This window comes from Natator depressus, chromosome 11 (genome assembly GCF_965152275.1).
Source record: "Natator depressus isolate rNatDep1 chromosome 11, rNatDep2.hap1, whole genome shotgun sequence".
In the NCBI taxonomy this organism is placed as follows: domain Eukaryota; kingdom Metazoa; phylum Chordata; order Testudines; family Cheloniidae; genus Natator; species Natator depressus.
The window spans coordinates 75,974,546-76,001,272 of NC_134244.1; the positions used below are offsets into that span (position 1 = coordinate 75,974,546).

Consider the following 26,727-nt stretch of genomic DNA (forward strand, 5'->3'; position numbering starts at 1 on the left):
CTTTAGGCCCCAGTACAACGAGGTGTAAGTTTAAATACGTGGCCACGGCCCATGACATCATAACAGCTGTGCTTTGCTGAACTGGGGCCGTTAGCACCAAAGCCCTAGAAACAGCTCTGAGCACATATGAACAAAGCAGCTGCCCCTTTCTGCTCCCAGAAACTGGCCCCACCTCTCCCTAGGCGCAGCTGCCCCTTGCTAGGATCAAACTCACAACACCCCAAGCCCCTCCCTACAGTCTGGCTTGGAGCAAACACCCAAGAGCAGCACCGGGAAGCGGGCTATATAATCGCGTGGGGCTCCAGCAGGGGGCACTGAGCGACCCATACCCCTTGCCACAGAGATCATGAGCCCAGAGAAACAAACCAACCAGACTAAGCCCAGTGCTGTCTCTCAGGAGAGCTACTCGCAAAGCAGTGCCTGGCCATTTATCTCCACCACCACTCCCATCCGCCTTTTCTGCTGGGCAGGGGCTGAAATGGAGCCGTGCTTTTCCAGCACATCCCTGGAATTTTCTACTGACAAGTTGTTTCTTTTTCAAAAAAAAAAAAAAAGTTTTCAATTTTGAAAGAAGGAAGCTGTTTGAGTTTGCAAACTCGCAGCCTGAGATCTCACACTCAGTCCTTCTGCCCCCACTCCCAGGCCCACAGCGGGCACTAAGAGCGTGCAGTCTCGGGGTGGGGTGGCCGGTACTAATCCCGGTTTTGCATTTTACTCTCCCAGGCCTGGACATTCATAGCAGTGAGGTAAAAAAGCTAGTAGCTAGCACTGAAGCACCAAATGACAATCCCAGGGAGCGATCGCTGTGCCTGAGTCCAAAACCAGTGCAAAGCACCCACGTTTCTGTGAACAACCAGCCAGGTTGTGCCAGTGACTAGGAGACCCCGCAAACAGGCCAGGCAGCGCTGAGCACTGGCTAGCTGAAGAAGCACCCAGTGGCAAAATATGTCTGAATCACAAAGGTCCATCTTTTGGTTTCAAACAGCTTTTATTTGGGTAGACAAGGATGACAAAATAACAGGAGTTCATGGATTAAAAATCCCATGTGTTACATGAGCGCTTAGGCCTCATTTCAGCCAGTGTCTGACTTTAGGCACACGAGTAATCCCACTGAACTCAGTGGGACTCTCCACTTTGCCTAGAGTTAGCCACATGCCCAAGGCTCTTGCTTATCACAGCTAACCCTAGGTGGGTGTATCCTAGTGCTCCTCCTTCCAAACAGAGGGTTGGGGTTGCAGGGAAATCCTTGAGTCCTGAACAAACTCAATAGCAGTAAAATTTTCCAGAGGGAACCAGAACTGAACTGTTTCAGTGACAGTGATCTCTGATCAGGGAGCTGCCTGCCTGCAGACCGCCTTTCAATCTTACCAGGAGACCCGGTAAGCGCCCGTTTGAAAACCATGGAGGAGCTTTCTCTGCAGAAAGTCCTAATGGGAGTTTGGTCCCATCCCGAGTGGCCAGCAGCCTCCCCGTGGAGACACATGGCTTGCAGTGAGCGTGACTGCACTGAAGTCCAAGTCTGATGAGGTTCATTCGGGAACATCCTGCCGGACAGGGACTTCCTGACGCTCGGTCCATTTGCTCCAGGCACAGATGCTGTGGAACTGTCCACACTTGTCGACCAGCGTTTTCAGCTTCAAAATAACAAGCACGGCTCCCGCTTCGTGGTTACAAACGCAGCCAACAGGGACCCCTGGCGAAATCTCGGCTTTAGCCCGAAATCAACAGGCTGGTGGGTGACAAGCAACTCCCCAGAGGCCAACCCAGCGGCAGTGTTCAGGCCCAGGAGGGGAGCACCGGGCTAGCGAGTGGCTAGGAAGCAGGGATGCAGGTTGTCAGGTGCAGCGACATTTCAAAGCGGCAAGGCAGCTCTCATCAGACAAGTACCAATGTGTGGCACCTTGGAAGGATCTCAAAGCACTCTGCACAGCCTATGGCGACTCGTGGGGGGGAGGGGGGAGGAAGGGTCACATGACCCTCCCCAAAACTCTGGGGAGGGGGGCAAGGCCGGCAGCCGGGGAGATGAAGGGGTAGGGCCAGAGCTGGAAGGGAAGAGGCAGATCCAGAGCCTCTCTTCGTCCAGCCTCCTCTTCCAGCCACGCTGCCTGGTATGGGACAGCCCACAGAGAGCAGCCGCTATGTGCCGCACCAAGGGCAGTGTCCCCGGCAGGCAGCGTGGCCGGAGGCTGCCCCTGGGAGAGCAGCCGCTGTGTGCCGCACCACGGGCAGTGTCCCCGGCAGGCAGCGTGGCCGGAGGCTGCCCCTGGGAGAGAGCAGCCGCTGTGTGCCGCACCACGGGCAGTGTCCCCGGCAGGCAGCGTGGCCGGAGGCTGCCCCTGGGAGAGTGCGTTAGTGGCTCCACAAATGCCAGGGGGACTGGAGCAGAGCCCCCCTCCCTGCCAGGTAAGATGGGATGGGAGGAGATGGGGAGAGTGCAGGGCCTCTGGGCTGGGGGTAAGGCAGGGACGAGTCACATGGGGGGATCATGTGGGGAGCAGGGACGAGTCACTTGTGGGAGTCATTTGGGGAGGTTACGTGCCCCCCTTTAGCTGGTGCCCCCTTTGTGTCCCTCCCACTAGTCGCCTCTCTGAGTTTACAGCCTAGGCCTTTGCCAGGTGTCCCCTCCACTGCTCCCCTGGCATTTATGCCAGTCGTGTTCCCGGTGGGACACTTCCAGTTTCCTTGAGACGAAGTATCCAGCTCCACAGCTTTTCTGTGCAGGAGTCAGACTTACGGGATGCCCACTTTATGAGCAGGTAGCTGCCACCCAGGCCTACTGCTGCCCCAATTATGAAGAGTCCTTTATTAATCACCTGCAAGTGTAAGGAGAAATTCAGCCTGGCTCAGAAGGTTTGTTTTGACCCGAACAGAGAGAACACACCACTTTATAACACTCCCTCCTCACCCCTGCCCTCGGACAGGGATTACCCTCCCCCAGCATGGAGCCTTTCCCACAGACTGGGGCACTCCAGAGGAAGGCTCGACTGCTAAGCCAAGGCCAGAAGCCCCCGTGTGATCAGGAAAAGGAGTTTGCTGAGAGGAGGGAAGTCAAGCCCGGCTGGCTAAGTATCAGCACAGAGCGTTGCAGGCCCCTCCTCTGGTCAAGAGCAGCATCTCCAGCCACACAGCTGCCAGTGGAGACATCTCAGGGGACTTGTCGTCACTCCGAAAAAGGGGCGTCCTTTGCTCAGGTTAGCTGACAGGACGGAAAGTCCTAGTGGGGACAGGGCAGTTTGTGGTGTTCACCTGTTAGCAGATTGAAGGAAACCCTGAGCTCCCCATGGTTAAGTCAAGCTGGGGGAGGTTAGGGTTTGCCTCAACCTGCTAAATCCTGTGAAAACCACACACCACCTTGTCTTCACTAGGGTTTCCCTCATCTAGGATAACACGAGCGAAGACACACCTTCCTTCCTCCCCAGCGGAGACGCACTGATACAGGAAGGGCTTGCTGCTCTCGGAAGCTCCTGTGGGGTTTTGAGATGGGGCACTCACCCCACACTGGCCCTGGAAGGGCTAAGGCAGGTTGAGAAGGGGGCTAATTAACCCAACAGGCCACAGCTGGAAGGAATCAGGTGGCCCCGCACCCCCCTGCCCCTCCGGCTGAGGGTGGGCTGGGTTTAGAAAGGCAGGAAGGTGATAGCAGAGGGGGCTGCTGGGAAAGGCCGCAGTCACGCCTGGGAGAGGGAGGAGGGTCTGGAGGCTGTGGAGACAGGTAGCCTGCAGTTGCTGCCCGGGAGGAGGGAGTGGGGGGCGGGCGGGTGCCAGATGGTAGAAGAGGACTCAGGGAAAGGCCGTGAGGTCCCGGAGGGACCAGACCTTGGCTGCTGGCTAGAGGGTCCCTGAGCCAGAACCCGGAGCAGAGGGCAGGCCCAGGTTCCTGGCCAGGCACTGAGGTGTGGCCCCAGGGGGCAGTGAATGGCGAGACGGCCTGAGGCTGCTCGGGAGTGAGGCTCTGGTGCCCTGGAAGGGGACAACGCGTATGGGGAGCTGGCCGGAGGCTGAGTCACAGAGAGGCAGCAGCAGCTTGTGGAGCAAGAGAGGACTGCACGCTGCCAGAGAGAGACAGAGCGATGGCCTGCAACCGCAGGAAGGGGCGTTGACCCGGCCAGCTATTCCACAGAGTGGCCAGGAGGAGGCGCCATCCTGGCGGTGAGCGGAGCCCCCTGTCACAGGTATTCTCCAGGGTAGCTGGAAAGGATTTTGTCAGACAGGCCACCTACGCTCGGCCCAATGACTGGCCATGGGCGGCACTGGTTGTGGGAAGCTAAACCCCAGTCCTGCCCCTTCCACCTGAGGCCCTGCCCCTTCCATGCACCCTGGAACCCAGAGCACCCCCACTGCGGCCGCCAGCCCCTGCCCTAGGCTGGCTAGTGCCCACAGCCCCCCCAGAGCGCCGAAGCGGGGCCCTGGGGGCAGAGTGTGGGCAGGGCCAGGCCTGGCAGTTTGGGGAGGCACAGCCTATGACTGGCCTAAGTTCAGGCCAGGGCATCCGATTCCCAAGCCAGGCGAAAGCACCGTGCGCGCTGGAGGAGGTGTGCCAGCTGGACAGGCGTCTTCGGGGGCATGCTTATGATAAAGTCAGACAAGGGGGACTGGGCTGAAAAGGCTGCATGCTAAAGGCCTGTATTCATGCTGGCACGTGGGGCTTAAACCCACAGCTACCACAGCACCAAGAGGACACCCAGGGAGTCATACCAGATAGAAGTTTCCAGCCTGTCATTTGCTCTTTCCCAGCAAGAGGAAGAGCCACCATGCACAAATCAATGGTGTGGAGAGCTGAAGCATGCCAGCTCCCCAGGGCTTTCGCACTGTCCGTCCCTCACCCCACCCACTCAGCTGTTCTGCCTGAACATCCATTCACGTAAAAACGACATGAGAATCTCCGTATCTGAAGGGCTCTTTGGCATTGTACTCAATTGTCCTCACTTGCTAGTATAACCCCCCCCCTTGTCACCAGGACTTTCAACACCACTAGCACAGACCAGCTGAGCTAAAGGAGCACCTCCATTAGTCAGCAGCAGTAGTAGACTGTTATCCACTAGTGCACTAGTTACTGGCGGGGGACATGATGCACACAGTACAAATGTGCTACACTGAGCCGTGGGGAGACGCTGCAGGGAACAGAGCTGGAATGGGGCCGAACCAGCGTCTGCTCCTTGCAGGAACCTGGGGCAAGACACGGGCTGTCTGTGCAGAGTGGCACACCTCCCTGCGTTAGGGTTATGGGAAATGGCCAATCAGCAGCCTGGGGGAATAGCCCGTTGAGACGGGAGCACCACCGTGCCGCTCGCTCAGGAAGCACAGAGCCCCTGGCCCCTACTTACTCAGTTTCGGCTCTGGCAATGCAGATTCACAGCCAGGCGTGTCGTGAGCCAAGGGCAAGCAGTGCGGCACAGCCAGAAGGGGCTGTGAAAAGTACCTACCAGTAGCAGGGACCCTAGCACACCTACTTCTATCATCTGAGGAGGGCAAAGGGGGAGGGCAGGAGATGCTCTGGACATCTGGGTCAGTGGAAATCGGCTCCAGTTCCCACTCACCTTGTTCTGCCATTTCCAGCGCTGCAGCGCCTCATGGTAGCGGATTCTAGTGAACGTCACCTGCACCAGATTGCAAAGGCTGTTAGTCCTTCGGGGTGACCAGAGACAGCCTGGGGAGGGGAGAGCAGGCAGGGGACAGAAAAGCAGGTCTTACCATTGTGTATAACGGGATAACGGTGGAGGGCATGAGCCGGTGAAGAAAGTTGTCCACGTACTTGCGGAAAATGAACCACTTGGAATTAACATGTGCGCGCATCTGGAACAAGGCGCAGAGTTTAAAAGGTGGGGTGCTTGCGGGGACCTTCCCCCTCGTGCTGTGGCTACTTGCTCTCATCCTTTTCAGCCACTCAGCGCTCTCACTTCCTACCACTAAGGCTAGGACCACCTACTGTCCAGAGGATTGGCACTCGGTCTGAGCACCCTGGCTAGCTGAGCCTGGGCGTGAGCATCCCCACAGGAAAGCCTGACCCGGGTTACTGTGGCCTCACCATTTCTGCACCCGCCTGTGTGTGTCTGAGGGCATATCCCACGATTCTTTGTGCTGAGACGCACTAGGAGTCTTGCCTTGGCAACTGCAGAAAACGTGGTCTGTGCTGTGGGGGGCTTGTGGGAAGGCCTGGGAGCCCAGCAGCACTGGAGTGATGTAGCCTGTGTCCTGGCTGCAAAGTGGTGGGTTCTAGCCTGAGTTAAAGCAGCGCTTGGCTCTAAGCCCCTGCCCTCAGCCAGGCCCGGTAGCTGGTGGGAACCACCTCCCAACCCAGGTCAGAGGTTTTGCTGGGGTTAAGGCTAAAAGCCAGGGAAGAAGCCAGGCTAACCGTGTAGTGTAGACAGCAGTCTCCCACTGTATTAGCAATTTGCAGCGGGGTCAATTTAAAGGCCGTCTTAGGCCCAGGTCTCTCTGTGCTCTGCCACAAACAGATACAGAATGGGGCGAAGTGCCTGACAAATCATGAAGCCAAAACAATGCACAGCAATCGGCACAGATGAGAGGCAGCATGGCCCAGTGGGCAGAGCACTGGCATGGGAGTCAGGAGAGCTGGGTGGCCACAGACAAGCCTCTTCCCCAGCTGTACCTCTGTTCCCACTCCCAGCCTGTGTCTGTCTTGTCTACACAGACAAGTTTTACCAGTTAGATCAGTGTAATTAGAGTTACTCCAGTATAAACCCACCCGCACCTCCTCCAGCGAGGACTCCTTTGGCCAGAATAAACACGTCTTTTTTTTTTAATTTAGCTTAAACACCTTCCAAAGAGACATCATCTAAACTGAAAAAAGCCCCTTCTATACAAAACTAAAAGGGTCCCCCTGGGAGAGGGGGATTGGACCAATACAGCTCGAGTGCTTTAAATTCACATCTTCGCTTCAACTGGCAGAACATGCCCATGGTGCCTAGCCCGTAGCCTGCAAGCTCTTCAGAGCAGGGCCTTTCCCTCTGGGTGCATACAGCACTGGGCCCAACCAGATCAGCCTCTCGAGTGGGACACCTGGGTGCCACAGGAATCCAGAGGACAGACTGAGAGGAGGAGCCGGGAACTCAGAGCAGCACATTGGACATCTCTGTTTACATTAGTTAGCAGGGCTGGTCTCCACACAGGCCAGGCACTGATGGAACAAAAGGTGTGACGATTTGTGGCCCTTGTACAGCCAAACATTCAGAAAGTGGTGTAAGGGGGTAACTCCAATTTGTGTGTGTGGGTGCTGGAGAGTAACTGATCACACCCCTGCCTCTCCAATCCTGCCCTCAGGCCCTCGCAGTGGGGGGTGGGGGAGGAGGGATTTGCCCTCCTGATCCGGTAATACGCAGTTCTAGAGAGAGGAAGGGACGGCTGCTGTCTGTAGCCAAGCTTCGAGTTCTGGGCATGACCCAAAGCATCTCAGCGCTCTGGAAATCTGCCCCCCCAACCCTTGCGCCCCTACCAGCCCCTTCCTGCACAGCTGGGGAAAGGCTGCTCTTATCAGAACCATGTAACTGCAACAAAATACAGACACGAGACATCTCTCTGACTACGCTAAGGGCACAGCAGACCTGCCACTTAAAACAGCATGTGCACGGGGCCGGATTTCCAATTAGGCACAGTAGCCACGTGCCTAGGAGCACTTTTAACTCTTAGGGATGCCTAAGAGTTAAAAGTGAGTTAAAAGTTTAATTTTTTACAGAAAACACAAGGTCAGCTGTTGGCGGGGGGGGGGGGGGAGGCGCTGATGATGCTGTGCCTAGGGGCGCGTAAGGTGTCAATCTGTCCCTGCCTGAGCACGTGCGCACCCACATTTCAGCACAATTGGCCAGGTTCCTAAAACAGCTCCTCTTTTCCCCCGCAGGGCTTTGCCTGAGCCCAGGACTGCTCACTGGCATCTAGCGCTCGCAGGCCCCCCCGCGGCAGGGGAAGATCCGCGCCACGCGTAGAGCGTCTGCACGCCCTGCTCGGCTGTCTTACCTCTATGTAGTTGTACATGGCTAGATCGGAAATGGCATGGTCGTCGGGCACTCGCAGCTGGGAGAACTTGGGCAGGCAGGCACCTGGGGAAGAGGGAGCAGTTCCATACCAGTTAGTCTCCAGTCTGCTCCCTGGCTCTGCCTTCTGTCCTGGTCCCTCTCCCAGCTCCTCCAAGCCGGGGAGTGGGGCGTTCCATGGTGCATGCACTTCTCCCCAGGGCACATGGCACGACTGCCCGTCACTCGACTGAGCCTGCCTCTCAGGAGGTGGCTAGACCGAACGCCAGCCAAAGGAGGGTAGCTTCTGGGACTGCAGCCCAACAGCTGGATCAGCTCCAGCCTCTGCAGATTGTCCGCTCCGTGAGCCCTGTGGGCACTGGCTCATCCCCAGTTGCGAGCACCGTGCAGTTCCCAAAGGCTATTGGGGAGCTGCTGTGGTGCTGTGCCGGTGGTGGGGAGGGTTTCTGGCTGCTGGGTCCCAGGGCTGGCACCAAGCTCTTCTCTCTGAAATGAGTCTTGTCTGGCCCTGTCTCCCCATCCCCCAGCCTGTCTTCTTGTCCTGCCTCGCTTGACTTGCTTCCTGCATCCAACGGGCCACGCATGAGCACAGGGGATATGGGGCATGTCGGTGTCGCAGGCAATGCAGAGTGGCTTCAAGGAAGGCATGCTGCTGCCAGCCCACCGGGGCAAGGGGAAGAGGTGATAGGAGTGAGGGGAGAGGTGCCTGGGGAAGGCTGAAGAGGGGTGGGCTTTGGCACATCTAGTGCCATGTGCCATTCAGACAACAGAGGAACATCAAAATGGCCATAAGGGATCAGACCAAAGGTCCATCTAGCCCAGTATCCTGTATTCTGACAGTGGCCAATACCAGGTGCTTTAGAGGGAATGAAAAGAACAGGTTCTCATCAAGTGATCCATCCCCTATCTCCCATTCCCAGCTTCTGGCAAACAGAGGCTAGGGGCACCATCCCTGCCCATTCCAGCTAGTAGCCATTGATGGACCTATCCTCAATGAACTTATCTAATTATTTTTTGAACCCCTGTTATAGTCTTGGCCTTCACAACCTCCTCTGGCAAGGAGTTCCACATAGTCTTTTCAATGTCTCCTCATGTGGAAGCTGTTCCATCCCCCTAATCATTTCTGTTGCCCTTCTCTGTACCTTTTCCAATTCCAAGATATCATTTTTGAGATGGGGCGACTAGAACTACACGCAGTATTCAAGAGGTGGGTGTGCGCTGGATTTCTATAGAGGCAATGTGATATTTTCTGTCTTGTTATCGATCCCTTTCCTCATGGAGCCTCACATTCTGTAGGCTTTTTTGCCTGTCACGGCACATTGAGCGGTTGTTTTCAGAGATCTATCCATGATGACTCCAAGATCCCTGTGACACGGGCTCATGATCTGCCCCGTGTTCCTAGTTCCTGCACTAGGATCACTCCTCTGGAAGCCTGTGGAGGCCAAGGCGTGTTGAGAGACGGAAGTGGAAACAGAAATGACTGGGTAGTATCTGAGTGCCCTTGGCTCTTTTCCTTCTTGTTGTGTGAGAATCTCAGTGTGGTGGGGGTTCCCCACTCTCCCGAACACCCACCCCTAGCTGTGGGGTGGAGACCCGCTCAGCCTGTGGGGAGGTAGAAATTCACCCAGGGATCACTGTAAGGCGCAGATTTATCCCACAGCCGTTCTCAGCACAGAGAGACCCACAGCGTGGGCGAACGGGCAAAGGGAGTGAGAGTATAATGCAATAAACCCAAAATGCTTTCCAAACCCCTGGTGCTGAAGCTCATGAGCAGACAGTGGCCAGGACTCGACTAGATGGGGTTAGATGAGGTGACCCTTGTGTCCCTAGGACTGCCCCTTCCTGGGGATAATCAGATACCATGGGAGACTCCTGGCCAAATGTTTAATTCCTGACTGTCCCTCACAATAAGCATCCCCCTTGATCTCCTGGGTAGGTCAGGGGCCATCTCTGGGAGCACCCATTTGGTGACTGATGACAGATGAAACTGCCCGGAGTTCCCACCCAGGTCTGTTTTCCATGCCCAGGGATTTACTCACTGAGATCATTGTGGAACTGGTCCATTAACTCATCGAAGACCAGGCAGTCTTCAAATCCCTGGAAGACACAATAAAGGGAAAATAGCTGGCAGCAAAAGCCTTATTGCTCCTAAGCTGGGGTTGGCACGCAGGGGGCAGGGAGGAACACTGGCCTGGGCTAGACCTGCTGCCCTGTCTAAACAGGTTTAGTGGCTGCTCAGGGTATGTCTACACAGCAAAAAAACCAAAACCCGGCAGCGAGTCTCAGAGCCTGGTCTACTGACTTAGGCTCACGGGGCTTGCGCTGCAGGGTTAAAAATAGCAGTGTAGACATGTGGGCTTGGGCCGGAGCCCAGGGCCTGAAACCCGCCCCTGGACTCCAGCCCCAGGCCAGACGTCTACACTGTTCTTTCTAGCCCCCCAGTGCAAGCCTCACGAGCCTGAGTCAGTTAGCCTGGGCTCTGAGACGCATGGCTGCAGTTTTGAGGGGAGGTGGGGGCTGGCTGTGTCGAGGTACCCTTAATGGCCTGGGGCAGCAGCAGGTGCCTCTGAACCTGATCTCTGGCTGGACCCTCCCTTTCTCAGGGGAGGGGGGATGAGCCTGGCTCCAAAGGAGGTTGATGCCAATGTAGGGTGCTTGCAGGACCAGTAGGGATGAGCTGATGCATCCCCTACACCCTGGGCAGGAAAGAGAGGTCAAGAAAATCCTCCCTAAGCCTTTTGGGGGGAAGAGAACCAGCCCTGCCCTCCTGGAGAGAATCCCAGCCACAGTGACAGCACCTGCTCTCCGTCCTTTGGCCAGGGGAGGGAGAAGAACCAAGAGAAGGTTGAAGATATGGGGCAAGGCAAAGAGAGAGCTGGGGCAAGTGGGGCACCTAGGACCCAGGGGTGGAGGAAGAAAGTGAGAGCAGCTCTGGAAGTGAGAGAGATGCCAGCGAGAGACTCAACTACTTTGCCCTATACAAACCCCACTGTGTTAAGGCTGGTCTCTGGGTCGCACTGGAAAGTCGGGACCAGGCATGCTGAAGTCTGGCCGAGCAGCCCTGGCCTTGTCCCTGGTGCGGATGTGTTCCAGGACAGGGATTACTGCACTATTTCCCCCAGAGTTGTTAAGCACCCACAACGCCCATTAGCTGCAGTGAGAGCTGTGGATGCTCAGCACCTTTGCAAATCAGGCCCCTTGTACTGTGGTCCCTATTGTGAGGGAGCCGAATCTGAGATGTTAATCTCTGTGCTTCAGTTTCCGCAGAGGTAGACAGCAGGGGTAGCCCATCTACTGCCCAAAGTGACAGTGACGTAGTTAAGGGCTACACAGCAAGATAACTCTGGGGAAGGTCCAAAGAATCACCCCATTATGGCCCCCCCCAACGCCTCCACTCAGCGCTCTGTTAGGGGTGTGTTCTTGGTGGACAGAAGTCCCCTACAGTGGGGGGCGGGGCATGTGGCACACAACTGTGGGGCAGACCCACTCAAAAATGCTAAGGCTGGCTCTGGTGTGGGGCTCTCAAATACTAGCAGCCAGTGGAAACAGTCCAGCTCGCTCTGGGCACTGACGAAGGAAGTACACACGGGAAGTACAGCCATCACCTTCTCCGCCACCAGGAAATCACAACGATGCAGTGAGAAGAGACTGCAGCAAACTGTGCGAGACATTTCTCCGGCTGCACACAGGCTTTGAAGCTTCTGAATAGATTTATGAAGTTTGAACCAAGCAAAGACTCCAATGAGCTAAGAGAGACTCCACGCTTTGCACCAGTTCCAGCAGCAAAACAGTTACTGGGATGTGCACCCGTCTGGTGTCCCAGTGTTTGTGACCGTGAGCAATCAGTACCCCAGCTATGCCCCAAAAGGGAGCAGAGAAAGCGATTTTGGTGCAAACTTAAAAGGGGGTTATTTCCCCTAAAGCCAGAGCTGTGATCTCCAGCCCTGCTGCACAGAGCCATCCAGAAGCACAGAGAGTGTATGGGTGTGAAGGGGAGATACAACTCCGAAGGGACTCAGGAGAGCCTGCAGCCGTAGGCGTGACTCCGTGGGTGCTCTGGGGCTGGAGCACCCACAGGAAACCAGAACCACCCCCTCCCCCCAGAGCCTCCTGCCTGGCGTTGGGCCCCACCGATCAGTGCCTCCCCCTCCCTCCCAGCATCTACTGCCTGCCACGGAGCAGCTCGGCGCCTAGGCCTGCAGCCCTGGGTTTGGAGAGCTCAGTTCTCCCTGCCCTTGCGGGTCCCAAGAGCCTCTCCCCATCGGACATTCCTACAGTAGGGAGAAGGAGCCATTTACCCAGGGAGGCTCTTCCTCTTTTCCCACAAAGAGGCCACCAAGTGCTATCTCTTTAACTCTCCTGTTTTTAAGGGGCAGAAGGGTTCCAGCGCCAGGCTGTAAGAACAGGGCTCACAGGCAACTCCCTGGGACCTCTCCCTCCCCTCAGAGCCAGTGCCCAGCTCAAGCAGTGGGGAAGCCAGGTCCTCACTGGAGCACCTTTCCTGGAAACCCACCCACAATCACCCCCCGCTCCCCCAGTGGGCTGTTGGCCCAAGCCCCGCAGGGGCCCTACTTATACATCCCAAAATGCCATTGGCCTTCTTGGCAACAAGGGCACACTGTTGACTCATATCCAGCTTCTCATCCACTGTAATCCCCAGGTCCTTTTCTGCAGAACTGCTGCCGAGCCATTCGGTCCCTAGTCTGTAGCGGTGCATGGAATTCTTCCATCCTAAGTGCAGGACTCTGCACTTGTCCTTGTTGAACCTCATCAGATTTCTTTTGGCCCAATCCTCTAATTTGTCTAGGTCCCTCTGTATCCTGTCCCTACCCTCCAGCATATCTACCTCTCCTCCCAATTTAGTGTCATCTGCAAACTTGCTGAGGGTGCAATCCATGCCATCCTCCAGATCATTAATGAAGATATTGAACAAAACCAGCCCCAGGATTGACTCTTGGGGCACTCCACTTGATACCTGCTGCCAAATAGACACGGAGCCATTGATCGCTACCCGTTGAGCCCGACAATCTAGCCAACTTTCTATCCGCCTTATCGTCCATTCATCCGGCCCATACTTCTTTAATTTGCTGGCAAGAATACTGTGGGAGACTGTGTCAAAAGTTTTGCTAAAGTCAAGGAATAACTCGTCCACTGCTTTCCCCTCATCCACAGAGCCAGTTATCTCGTCACAGAAGGCAATTAGATTAGTCAGGCATGACTTGCCCTTGGTGAATCGATGCTGACTGTTCCTGATCACTTTCCTCTCCTCTAAGTGCTTCAGAATTGATTCCTTGAGGACCTGCTCCACGATTTTTCCAGGGACTGAGGTGAGGCTGACTGGCCTGTAGTTCCCAGGATCCTCCTTCTTCCCTTTTTTAAAGATGGGCACTACATTAGCCTTTTTCCAGTCGTCCGGGCCCTCCCCCGATAACCATGAGTTTTCAAAGATAATGGCCAATGGCTCTGCAATCACATCCGCCAACTCCTTTAGCACTCTCGGATGCCCGATGGACTTGTGCTCGTCCAGCTTTTCTAAATAGTCCCGAACCACTTCTTTCTCCTCAGAGGGCTGGTCCCCTCCTCCCCATGCTGTCCTGCCCAGTGCAGTAGTCTGGGAGCTGACCTTGTTCGTGAAGACAGAGGCAAAAAAAGCATTGAGTACATTAGCTTTTTCCACATCCTCTGTCACTAGGTTGCCTCCCTCATTCAGTAAGGGGCCCACACTTTCCTTGACTTTCTTCTTGTTGCTAACATACCTGAAGAAACCCTTCTTGTTACTCTTAACATCTCTTGCTAGCTGCAACTCCAAGTGTGATTTGGCCTTCCTGATTTCACTCCTGCACGCCCGAGCAATATTTTTATACTCATCCCTGGTCATATGTCCAACCTTCCACTTCTTGTAAGCTTCTTTTTTGTGTTTAAGATCAGCAAGGATTTCACTGTTAAGCCAAGCTGGTCGCCTGCCATATTTACTCTTCTTTCTACACATTGGGATGGTTTGTCCCTGTAACGTCAATAAGGATTCTTTAAAATACAGCCAGCTCTCCTGGACTCCTTTCCCCCTCATGTTATTCTACCAGGGGATCCTGCTCATCAGTTCCCTGAGGGAGTCAAAGTCTGCTTTTCTGAAGTCCAGGGTCCTTATTCTGTTGCTCTCCTTTCTTCCTTGTGTCAGGATCCTGAACTCGACCATCTCGTGGTCACTGTCTTCCAGGTTCCCATCCACTTTTGCTTCCCCTACTAATTCTTCCCGGTTTGTGAGCAGCAGGTCAAGAAGAGCTCTGCCCCTAGTTGGTTCCTCCAGCACTTGCACCAGGAAATTGTCCCCTACACTTTCTAAAAACTTCCTGGATTGTCTGTGCACCACTGTATTGCTCTCCCAACAGATATCACGGTGACTGAAGTCTCCCACGAGAATCAGGGCCTGCGATCTAGTAACTTCTGTTAGTTGCCAGAAGAAAGCCTCATCCACCTCATCCCCCTGGTCCAGTGGTCTATAGCAGACTCCCACCATCTCCCTAGGTAACCCATTCCAGTGCTTCACCACCCTCCTAGTGAAATAGTGTTTCCTAATATCCAACCTAAACCTCCCCCCGCTGCAACTTGAGACCATTGCTCCTTGTTCTGTCATCTGTCACCACTGAGACCAGCCGAGCTCCATCGTCTTTGGATCCCCCACTCCAGGTAGTTAAAGGTTGTTACCAAATCCCACCTTCACTCTTCTCTTCTGCAGACTAAATAAGCCCAGTTCCCACAGCCTCTCCTCGTAAATCATGTGCCCCAGCTCCCTAATCATTTTCATTGCCTTCTGCTGGACTCTTTCCAATTTGCCCACATCCTTTCTGTAGTGGGGGGCCCAAAACTGAACGCAATACTCCAGACGTGGCCTCACCAGTGACAAATAGAGGGGAATAATCACTTCCCTCGATCTGCTGACAACGCTCCTACTAATGCAGCCCAATATGCCATTGGCCTTCTTGGCAACAATGGCACCCTGCTGACTCATATCCAGCTTCTCATCCACTGTAATCCCCAGGTCCTTTTCTGCAGAACTGCTGCTTAGCCAGTTGGTCCCCAGCCTGTAGCAGTGCATGGGATTCGTCCATGCAAACAGACAAGATCTCTGGCCCAAAGTGGGTCCCAATCCTTGGGGAAGGGTAGGAAGGACTTTGGCCCCATAAAACTGGGTGTTCTGGTTCTGAGCAGAAGGCGCTATGAACTTGTAACTGCAGGAAAACCCCTGGGGAGGTAGGAAGGACTGTCCACCAGCCAGGGCCCTTGTTGGAATCAGGTGGTGATCTCTAGTGGCTTATTACCATGTGTGTAGGGCTTCTATTGTTTTAATTTCCTCTGTAAGGCTTTTACCTTAAGAAAAAATGTGCTTGCTTAGAAAGAGCTGTGTGGTAACTGAACTGGGGTCATTACACTATTTACCACCTCTGAAGAGAAAAGAAAGGAGAATTCACAATGTAGGCAGGGAGCAGGCAACCTGGAAATACCCCGCTCAGGAGGGAGAGAGGCACCGGTCTTCATGCAAGAGAGGCAACAGCAGATGTCTAAGAGTGGGTGCTCTGGATGCCTCAGAAGGGAAATTCAGGTGCAGTTGCCCTACACTGTGACAGTCTACCTGAAAAGGGAAGATGTAGCCTTCTGGCCTGAGCATGCATGATCAAATGTATTTCCCTACACCGCTATCCGGACATCCAGCAGCAGCTGAAGATACAGGCACCTCACTCTAAAGACTTGAGTGACTCTGCAGGGAGCAGAAAGAACCAACACACTTCATAGAGGTCCCTTCAGCCTATCAGGGAATCTCAGTCTTGTGTTGATCCAGACCCAGTCAACTCCTCCTCCTCCTCCAAGCCTCAAACCCGGCAAGACCCAGGGCCAGCCAATCAATTGTGTAAGCAAATGGAACCAACTGGAGCTAAATGTCTGAACTCAAAAAAAGTGGCTTTTTGGTCACAAATTATGCAGGACGTTAGGAATAGCAAACTCACAGCGTTCATGCCTTGTCCATAGAATGGTACCACGGCGTGGGCGGCGTCTCCCATCAGCACACACCGGGAGGTGATGTGGTATGAAGAGCACTTCACAGAGATCATGGCCTGGGGTGGCAGCAAAAAGTAATCACGCTGCAGCTCTTGCCTTCAGCCAAAACAACAGAAAGTTTGCATGAAATGTGTGATGTCATCATTGGAGACGAGAGAATCAGTCATCGATGTAATGCGTACTGTGCCAGGATGCGAAATCAAACCTTTACATTGGGGTACTTGTGCTCAAAGTTGCGGGAAACCTGAACAGCTAGATCATTAACTTCAACCCAGGGGATTAAGCAGCCGCATGCCGCAGAATGTAATGGTAATTTAATGGAGGCAGACGTGTGCTGTTCCCCATCAGGTAGTATATTACTATACAGCTAGACAGTCGTATTTAACGCTACCCCTCATGTTTGTGGTCCTGCTCACACCGCATCCCTTTACAGCAGTGGTCTCCAACCTTTTTAAGCACAAGATCACTTTTTGAATTTAAGAGCAACCCAGGATCTACCCCCATTTCCCCAAGGCCCCGCCCCTTCCCTGAGGCCCTGCCCTGCTCACTCCATCCCTCCTCCCCCACTCTCCCCCACCCTCACTCTCACTGGGCTGGGGCAGGGGGTGCGGGCTCTGGGCTGGGGCCGAGGGGTTTGGAGTGTGGGAGGGGGCTCCGGGCTCAGCCTGGGGCACAGAGTTGGGGTGCAGGAGGGGGTGAGGGGTGCGAGCTTTGGGAGGGAGTTTGGGTGCAGGAGGGGGCTCCAGGTTGGGGTGCAGGAGGGGATTTGGGATGCGGGCTCTGGGAGGGGGCTCAGGGCTGGGGCAGGAGGTTGGGGTGCAGGAGGGGGTTTGGAGTGCAGGAGGAGGTACTGGGGGTTGGGGTGCAGGAGGGGTGTGGGCTCTCGCCAGGTGGCACTGAGCTGCCCCAGGTAAGGGAGCTGCTCCCAGACAGTGCATTTATTAATATGTTGAATAGGACTGGTCCCAGTACAGACCCCTGGGGGACACCACTATTTATATCTCTTAATTCTGAAAACTGACCGTTTATTCCTACCCTTTGTTTCCTATCTTTTAACCAGTTACCGATCCATGACAGGACCTTCCCTGTTATCCCATGACAGCTTACTTTGCTTAAGAGCCTTTGGTGAGGGATCTTGTCAAAGGCTTTCTGAAAATCTGAGTTCACTATATCCACTGAATCACCCTTGTGCACATTCTTGTTGATCCCCTCAAAAAATTCTAGTAGATTAGTGAGACATGATTTCACTTTACAAAAACCATGTTGAATTCTTCCCCAACAAATCATGTTCATAGAATCATAGAAGATTTGGGTTGGAAGAGACCTCAGGAGGTCATCTAGTGCAACTCCCTGCTCAAAGCAGGACCAACCCCAACTAAATCATCCCAGCCAGGACTTTGTCAAGCCTGACCTTAAAAACCTCTAAGGAAGGAGATTCCACCATCTCCTTAGGTAACCCATTCCAGTGCTTCACAACCCTCCTAGTGAAACAATTTTTCCTAATATCCAACCTAGATCTCCCCCACTGCAACTTGAGACCATTGCTCCTTGTTCTGTCATCTGCCACCATTGAGAACAGTCTAGATACATCCTCTTTGGAACCCCCCTTCAGACAGTGGGGGGCTGCTGTTAGGATATAGATATTCAGGCCTGTCTCTAAAGGCCTAAGAATTTAGGTGTATTCTTATCACTTAGCTAGTTATAGAGGTACAAAACAAGAATCAAAATCACAGTCTGCCTGTTTATAGGCCTTCTCTCACTATGATAGTCTAAGGGCGAGTTCTTAGGCTAAGGTCTCTGGCTAAGCAGCAGAGGCAGCCATAAGCTGGGAAGTACATGGTCACATCCCCACATTCCAAACTGGTCACATTGAAATAAGGTGCTATTGGGCTGTTAGGAATACAGTCCTGTCCTGATAATGCCTATCACCTCCAGAGAAAGGGAAGAGCCTAGAAGCTGTAAAAGTAAGCTTAGTTTGATAGCATCCTGTCTGGCAAGAACTCACTTACCAATAGCTGGGATGTGAAATCCTCATTTCTTTCTTTCCTATCATTGTAGTCTCCACTTCCCTATTGTTTGTCTGTATAATCTCTGTCTGGTTCTGTGATTGTTTCTGTCTGCTGTATAATTAATTTTGCTGGGTGTAAACTAATTAAGGTGGTGGGATATAATTGGTTAAATAATCATGTTACAATATGTTAGGATTGGTTAGTTAAATTTCAGTAAAATGATTGGTTAAGGTATAGCTAAGCAGAACTCAAGTTTTACTATATAGTTTGCAGTCAATCAGGAAGTAAGGGGGGGAATGGGAATGAGGAATGGGATAGGGGAATTGGAATCATGTTTTGCTAAGGGGGGGAATGGGAACAGGGACACAGGCTAGGATCTGTGGTGTCAGGGCTGGGAAGGGGGATACTAAGGCAGGAAACTGGAATCATGCTTGCTGGAAGTTCACCCCAATAAACATCAAATTGTTTGCACCTTTGGACTTTGGGTATTGTTGCTCTCTGTTCATGCGAGAAGGACCAGGGAAGTAAGCAGGTGAAGGAATAAGCCCCCTAACAGCTGCTATCAAATCTCCCCTCACTCTTCTCTTCTGCAGACTAAATAAGCCCAGTTCCCTCAACCTCTCCTCATAAGTCATGCGCCCCAGCCACTGAGGGAAGTGGCCAGGGCAGGGACTGCAGTCTGCCACTGAGACGAGTGGCTAGAACCTGGACTGCAGCCTGCCACTGAGGCAAGTGGCTGGACAGAGGACTGCTGGCCCCAGGAAAGGGGGAGGAGAAAACCGAGTGGGGCACAGCTGGAGGGCTGTGTCCAGAAGAGGACACCGTAGTCCTGAGAGTGACACGGGTCCTGATGACAGAAGCGACAGCAGCGAGATGCCAATAGATGAAGGCGCACTGGCAAACCAGAGCTAATTCCCACAACGGCCAGCAGGAGGTGCCATGGTGGTGAGTCCTGCCCCGTCACACTCAGGTTTAGGAATCTCCTTCATATTCTCAGCCGTGAAGACCGATGCAAAGAATTCATTTAGTTTCTCCGCAATGGCCTTATCGTCCTTGAGTGCTCCTTTAGCATCTCCGTCGTCCAGTGGCCCCACTGGTTGGTCTGCAGGCTTCCTGCTTCTCATGTACTTAAAAAAATGTTTGCTATTACGTTTTGTGTCTTTGGCTAGCTGTTCTTTAAATTCTTTTTTGGCCTTCCTAATGATATTTTACACTTTATGTGCCGGAGTTTTTGCTCCTTTCTATTTTCTTCGCTAGGATTTAACTTCCACGGTTTAAAGGATGCCTTTTTGCCTCTCACTGCTTCTTTTACCTTGTTGTTTAGCCACGGTGGCACTTTTTGGATTCTCTTACTATGAGTTAGGTGGGAGAGCACCTGTTTTCCCCAGCTCAGGAGTCACTAGCAGAGACAGGCCCCGCCCTGAAGCCTGCATTTAGGCACCCAACTCTGTGAGGGAAGTGGGGCTTTGCACGCACCTCTCTTGTCGGCATCTCTCATTGGCTTGCTGACGCAGCGCCCGCCTTGCGTGTGGCCTTTTATGGACAGCTGCCCCGGCGCCTGTCTCTCCCTATTTGTCGTGTAGGACCCTGGGTGCCTCGCTTGGGCTGTGGGAATTGCAGGACGCGCCTGGGGTTTCCGAGGCCCCTGGAAGGGAGGCGTGGTGACACTGAGCACTGCAGTGCCTACTCCTACTCCCAGAAGCTGCCCCCGTCATCTTGATGGGCCTTCGCACCAGGACCCACTGCCCTGGCAGCCTTGTCACCACTGCAGCTGATGACTCCGTAGCGCAGAAGGAGGAGGGTGTGCTGGGCCAAGCACCCCAGTCAAGCAAATACACCCACTGTGGCTGAGGGGGCCCTGCTGCCCCCAAGAGGAGGGGAGCCTGTGCCTGTTCCCGAAATATGCCATCGCAGGCTGGCCCATGGGCCCTCCTGCACTGGGAGATCTGCCCAACTCAGGAGCGGGTGAGGGACGTTGCCAGTGGGGAAGGAGGGTCCAGGGGTTAGGGTATCAGCCTGGTAGCTGGGAGATCCAGCTTCAATACACTGCTCCGCCACAGGCTCTCTGTGTGACTTTGGGCAAGTCACTCAGTTTCTCTGTGCCTCAGTTTCCCACCTGTCAAAGGGGAGCTGTGAGGATAAGCACATTAAAGATGGCAAGGTACTCAGATACTGTGCTGACGGGGGCCTGCGTTAGGCTTATACACCACCCGGGTCCTGAGGGCTAATGGGTGCGTCAGCCTGCAGCTAACCTAGCCCTTGGCACCTAGAGCGGTGTTAAGTAGGTCAGTCAGCAGGGCCACCTGGAAAGGAGACCGACTTCCATACAAGGCCGGAAAGAGTTCCTGGAGGGAAACACCCTGGAGGGAGGCGGTTGGGCGGGCGTGTCTCTGAGGGGATGGCTACAGCCATGGGAGGGGTGTTCTGTCGCTGTGGTAAATCCCCTCCCATGAGAGGCCGGTGCTAGGCTGACTCTCTGCCAACCCAGCGGTGTCTGCTCTGAGTTACCTCTTCAGGGGGGTAGGTTTCCCCTGAGGGACGGAGCTAGGTCAGCCAAGTTTTAGGTAGAGGCCAGGCCTGGGAAGGAGCAGAGTAGCTGGGCAGGACTGATGCTCCAGCCCAGGAAGAGCCAAAGGGTTGAGGTTTGCGATGTGTTGGAGGACTGTGAGTTGTGGCCTGGAGGGAGGGGTGCAGTCCCAAAGCTCAGGGAGCCTGAGGGGGTACAGGGACAGGTGTACAGGGCCTGGGAAGGGCCTGCTGACGAGGTCTGGTAGGAAGAGGCCCAGGGAGGTAGCAGGGGATGGGTTTGAAGAGACAGACAGTGCCTGCTCACTGCAGGGTTCCTAGGCTGGAACCCAGAGGGGAAGGGGGGCCTGGGTTCCTCTACCAGCCGCCAGGGAAGGTGGCATGAAAATCCCCCTGATACAAGGGGATAGGGACTTCTGAAAGCCCTGGGACGAGAAGGTGTTTGGGGCCTGGCTCTGGGCCCTGTGGTTCTAAAACCTGATGTGAGGGTGTTGGACTTTCTGTTACCCTGAACGGACAGGGTGGAAATAAAACATGGCCTGGCTGGACAGCCAAGTCACGAGGAGGGGCAGCAGGGTGACCAGACGTCCCAATAAAATTGGGACTGTCCCGACATTTAGTTGTTTGTCCCGCATCCCGACCGATGTACGGTACGGTCGGGACGCCATTTGTCCCGACATTTTGCTTCGGCGGCACTCCGCCTTTTTTTTTTTTTGGCTTGGGGCAGCAAAACCGAGAGCCGGCCCTGGTGGGGGCGTGAGCCTGTGGATGCCCCCCCCAGCCCCATGTGTTCTCATCATCTGGTCACCCTAAGGGGCAGACCACTGCAGGGCCAGAGCAACCACTGGCCAGGGTGCTAGAGAGGAAAGAGCTGCTACCCCATGCTCAGCCACCAGGGGGTGCCCCAGCCAGGAGTCGACTCTTCCACATGGCCAGGTAGGTCAAAGGGTAGATAAGGGGCCAGTTCTGAATCTGCAGGAGAGAATCTGGCCTGGTTACAGCTCCCCTGATTCTTATGACACACCCGCCCCAGCAGGCTGCTCTAGCTTGCACCAGCTAATGGGACCCTAAGTGCAGCTGGAGCCCATAACGCCCTTTCTGCTCTGGGCTGAGTGGAGTGAATGGTGCAGAGGGCAAGTCGGGCATCCCTTATGCCGGGCGGACTCTCGGCTGCCTTTTGGCCCCTTTGTGCCACCTGAGGATCACAAAGGGATGCAGTTGAGAATCGGGCCCATTGTCTTTTCCACAGGGCCCCTGCCTCATTCAGAGCTCAGGGCAGACTCTGCTGAGGGAATGAGGCAGGAATTCAATGCTTTGTTTTATTCTTGTTCTTCAGTGTGTTGTTTCTGCCTCATTCCCAGTGCACTAGTGCCCCCTGGCTCTGAATACAGAAATATTCATTCCCTCATTCTCTGAGGAGCTTCTCTTGCCACTCGTCACCACAGAACCTGAGTGCCTCCCCGCCACTGCGGGAGAAAAACGAGTGGCCAGTGTGGAAAATGTTCTCTGATGAAGTAACTCACACTCTCCCACTAGTCTCTCAGGAAGGCAGCTGTGTAAAGCTGGAGACTGGTCTGTAGGTGGCAGCAAGGATGCACATCACACTGACTTCTCTGGAAATCAGGGCCCGGTTAGGGGATATTGGAGTCAGCGACAGGTGTCACGTATCTCATTGTTCTGCTAGCAAAAGGGCGATGTCAGGACCAGCCCAGCGGGATTTAAAAATGACACCTCTGATAATCAGCCCTCAGGGGGTCAAACTGGCCACCCAGCAAATGAGGAGCACGCAGTTAGTGGCCACCGGTGACAAGGTTGGTTTCACAGCATCACGCAGAAATTCTGTGGCAGCGTCAGAGATGGAAGCCAGTTGTCTGAACCATAAGACTGACCCTTCTCCTCTGGCAATCCCTGACTTACTCACTATACACCTTCCAACTTCTGCAACAAATGAGACAGGGTCCTACGGACACCAGCCTCCTTCACTGCACAGCCCAGATTCAGTCCTGAGCAGGTCCATCCTTGGGCACTGAATGAAGCAAAGGTCTTGTTGCAAAACGGTATGTGATTATGTAATAATGACTGTGTCGTAATGCACATGCACAAGGGGGATGAATTAAGGTGGCTCAGCGACCTTAATTCTGGCATTTCCTCCCTTCGGAGAGCTTGACTTTGCAATGTTCTTTGGACATTGGTGGGTTTTGTATGTAATTGTGCCAGAGTGGCTATGTCCATATGAATTGTGTTCTCCACTTCGTATTGTGTGCTGAACATGTCTAAACTTGCCCAAGGCAGCCTATTAAATGGCATTCCAGAGAGCTGCACTGCCCAGAAAAGGAGTTTCACAGAAAAGTCACTAAGACCACAATCTGGGGTTGTCAGCTTGACTGGCTCTCAACTACTGGCTCACCCCTATGGATCAATGGGCTTTTCTACACAGATGGGGCAAACCTGACTGGGGAGGGGGCTGGAACCTTCTCGCTGAGCACATGGTTAAAAAGCAACAGACTCTATTTAAGGGTGGGGTGCCACTGACCATCACCACCTGCAAGCAAGAGACACAGGAGAGGAGGAACTCTGCCTAGCCTGAAATATGGAGACACCTCGGACTCACAGGAGGGGTGAGATCAGTCTGGAGTACCTCAGAACTTTTATTTTCTGAAGACCTGTAACTCATTAGTGCTTACGAATACAATGACGGTGGTTAAGCCAGTCCTTGGCTAAGCCCTGTTCCTTGCTTTCCTGCGATGTTGTCCCTGAAGGGGTTAAGCTAGAAGGCAGAGTGACCACAGGAAGGTGGAGCTCTGGGGGGCTCGGGAGATCTGAGGCACTGGTTCCAGAGGCTGGAACCCCGAGTTCCATGTCTCAAAGATGGGCTCAGAAAAGAGGTCAGAGCCTGGGACTGTATGTTATGGACCCAGAGCTGGGAATGGGGACTAGACTCTGCCCAGATCCAGCTACCTTGGAAGCACATGGGACCTTGTGATTGGGTCTGCTTGCTACAGACTGATGGCCCTACGCTGCAGTAATGGGCCAGGCTGGGACATTGACTTTCTAGTTCTAGATGACTTTCTAGGTTTTCAATAAAGGAAAATGGACAAAGCAGACATTCAATCATGTGCAGCCAAATGGCCCTCACACGTTTTGTCACCCAGGGCCTTCAGATCCAGAGCTCTGACCTCTACCATTGAGCTAAAGCATTAACTGTTAGCAGTAGGAGGCTGTTATCCCCAACGTGGTCCAGTGGGGTATGTGACATACACCTGGCCAGTCACTAGAAGGATATGTGATATACACCTGGCCAGTGGATTACGTAACTGGTAGACTGAAGTTGAATGCTGGGAATCAGAACTCCTGGGTTCTGTTTCTGGCTGTGGGAGTGGCATGTGGTCTAATGACTACAGACAGCATAGCTTATCACCTGGTGAAGGGCAGCCTGACCTTCCATCTCGTTATGCCAGTTGGAAGTACAAATCAGACTTCAGTCTCTTCTCCTACCCATCCGTTCTGCAATATATCTGGTGTCTAGAGAAATACAGAGCTCCACTCCCAACGAACCTGTAACGTCCTGTACTTGTCACTTGAGGCAGAGTCCCTGCTGATCCGCACTAGAGTATGAAGTCACCAGCCCCACGTGAGCACTCGAGTGCTAGACATGTGCTTGTTGCTTTACGGCAGTGCACTAATTAACAAAGAAACACCAGAAATAACACTTACGCTCCTATGAGGGGAATTGAATCCGGGAAGTAGGTTTGGAAGAAATCCAGCACTTGATCGCCTGTCGTGAGCCGTTCAAAATCCTCGAAGGGCATGAAGAGCGTGCAGGTGAACGACTTATCCTGTGGGTTGTAAGGGAAATGCAAAGAGATGCTGAGAGGGTCGAGATGAGCCCTGTGTGCTTGGAGATGCAGCACAGAGCTCAGCCGGTGACCCAGCGAGGGAGGCAAACAGCTCAGCTTGGAAAGGGGGTGAGGACTGTGGTCTGGGCCAAGGTGTTCGAAGCACCGCAGGCCGGCAGAGGTACTCTGAGCAAACGAGACCCGCACGCAGCTAAGCAGCGAGTTATTGGCTTTATTGAAGGTTAGTGACACACCCACAACGGGGACTCCAAGCGTTGCTGTCACGGCGGTGGAGAACCCAGCGCACCGGAGCTTTGCCTGGGATGGAGTCCGACGAAGGGGTGAACAGCGAGCTGTAACAAGCAGTGCACAGAAACAGCTCGTGAATATATAATTAGGTACTTCCCTAAAGGGGCTTTCCGCTACCTGGCAACAGGCCATGCAAGGCAGACACAACCGGCCTAAAACCGGTTCAAGGTGGTTCTCCATGTCCTGCAGTGACCGGGCGGCCTCGAGAAAGCGGAAGTTCCCTACCTAGGCCGTAACAAAGCCTTCCGCAGTCCCTTACAGACTGCGACAGCTGCCCCATTTCCCGTCTTGCTGTTGTCATTGATTGTTTGTATCCTCATAGCGCCCACAACGGTCTCGGCATGCGCCAAATGCCGAGGAGAGGCCTGTCCCCGAGCGCACACAAGCCGCAGACAGGGAGGAAAGGGGGGAGAAGGAGCTAGAGCACAGATTGGTCATGGCCATGACTTGGTAGGGCAGGTGGTGGCAGGTGCGGTACAGGGGAGTTGGGGGGGGTAGAGAGTGTGAGAAGTGGGAAAGGAGGGAGTGGAGCTCAGTGCTGGGGTGTATCAGTGCAGGGATCCACTGGTGAGGCTGGCAGGAGGAGCATGCTGTCCTGTGCAGCAGGACGGGGGAGGCCTGTTAGGGAGGGGGCACTGGAAAGGCCCAGTTTGTTCGCCAAGCCTTCTGCCAGTAGGATGGGCTGGCTCTGGCTTGCTCCTGCCAAAGTCAGTAACCAAACTGCATTACTTCCAAAGGAACAGGAGCAGGCCCTTTGCCTTTGTCTGCACCCGCATTATGGAGCATTCTCTTCACCCATGTGCCAGGGGCTGGAATCCCCAGCAGACCCAGCTACCCAAAGAACATTTATCATTGCACAAGGTGTATCATTGGACCTGGCCATCTGCCCATCTGCGTTCATGGTCATAGCTTTTCAGGGCAGGAGGGAGCACTCTGACCTTCTGCGGAGCACAGGTCATATACTGAATGCAGCTCGCTGGAGAGCAGCTTGGACCTCGTCTCCGTCTGCCTTACTTTGGAGTAAGGGAACTGAACCTAGTGCCATGTTCCATAATAGTCTCAGCCTCACATTCTGGGACCTGGCACCATTGCCAAGTTCACCAGAAGGGTTGGTGTGAGGGTCCAGCACAGGGCGGCAGTAGTCGGGGGAGTTCTGACATTACGGCATTTGCCATCAGGAGTTTCGAAAGAGGAGTTGGGTTAAAGTGCCGATGAGCTGCAGGGAGGATCCAGGCTGTATCTGCATGGGCTAGGTGTGTCCTGCCAGCCTCTGTGGGGCTGCTGTTTCCACTTCCAGCTGTTCCTCCCCCACTCGCGCATTGCTAGACCACTTGCTGGCAGTGAGTTATGCACTGCTGCCAGGCCCAGCTGTGTGTCAATTGGGGGCCAGGCCCTTTCACACAGGGTCTGCACTTTCCTGGTCTGTTCCACAGAGGGTCAGATTGTGGTTGGCCTTTACGTGGGAGTGGTGCACAACCAGGAGAGACCTCTCCCCACCCCATCATGGCCCCAATCAGCAGCAGAGCACGGATTCAGTCTGTGAGCCTCCCTGGGTTAAAGAGTCCACCCCGCTCACCATGGCAGCGCTAGGGTCTGTGTATCTCCCCAAGCCCCCTCCTGCCCCCAGAGCTTCTGCAGGAGCCAGGGCTGGAGCCGTCCCTGTGCCCCGAAAGGAATGGCAGTGGTGGGTTCTTACCAGGTTAGGCAGCGCAATCATCATGAAGGTGTTCCTGGGCCAGATGTGAAGGTAATTCTCTTCCATGGCAAACTGAAAGGAAGGGATTGGTCAGTGTCTCGTTAGCAAGCCCATTACCCACAGATCAGCCCTGCAGAGAGGCAGGCAGGGTAGATGGAAACTGCACCATTTCACAGGTGGTAAAAGCCTTAGCAAGCTGGGTTGTTTTCCCATCATCCCCACCCCACTCACTCCTGCCTCTTCCTTAGGGTTGCCAACTTTCTAATCGCACAAAACCGAAAACCCTAGCCCCGCCCCCTGCTCCGAGACCC

At 54.1% G+C, this 26,727-nt stretch overlaps 1 protein-coding gene across 3 annotated transcripts in view; it reads right to left on the bottom strand.

Annotated features, from left to right (window-relative positions):
- Positions 1-975: 975 nt before the first annotated feature.
- The window catches only part of KMO (kynurenine 3-monooxygenase), a 44,732-nt gene continuing 18,980 nt past the window's right edge, over positions 976-26,727 (bottom strand). For 2 of the 3 annotated variants that reach the window (XM_074968194.1, XM_074968195.1), the window contains exons 8-15: positions 26,417-26,488; positions 24,290-24,411; positions 15,989-16,136; positions 10,028-10,085; positions 7,972-8,054; positions 5,692-5,793; positions 5,538-5,597; positions 976-2,813 (exon numbers count right to left, since the gene is read on the bottom strand). In XM_074968194.1, coding sequence (XP_074824295.1) covers positions 2,643-2,813; positions 5,538-5,597; positions 5,692-5,793; positions 7,972-8,054; positions 10,028-10,085; positions 15,989-16,136; positions 24,290-24,411; positions 26,417-26,488 — 816 coding nt within the window. In that variant the 3' untranslated portion in view covers positions 976-2,642. Of the gene's footprint in view, positions 2,814-5,537; positions 5,648-5,691; positions 5,794-7,971; positions 8,055-10,027; positions 10,086-15,988; positions 16,137-24,289; positions 24,412-26,416; positions 26,489-26,727 lie in introns of those variants that run through there. The other variant, XM_074968196.1, reaches the window with a different exon arrangement.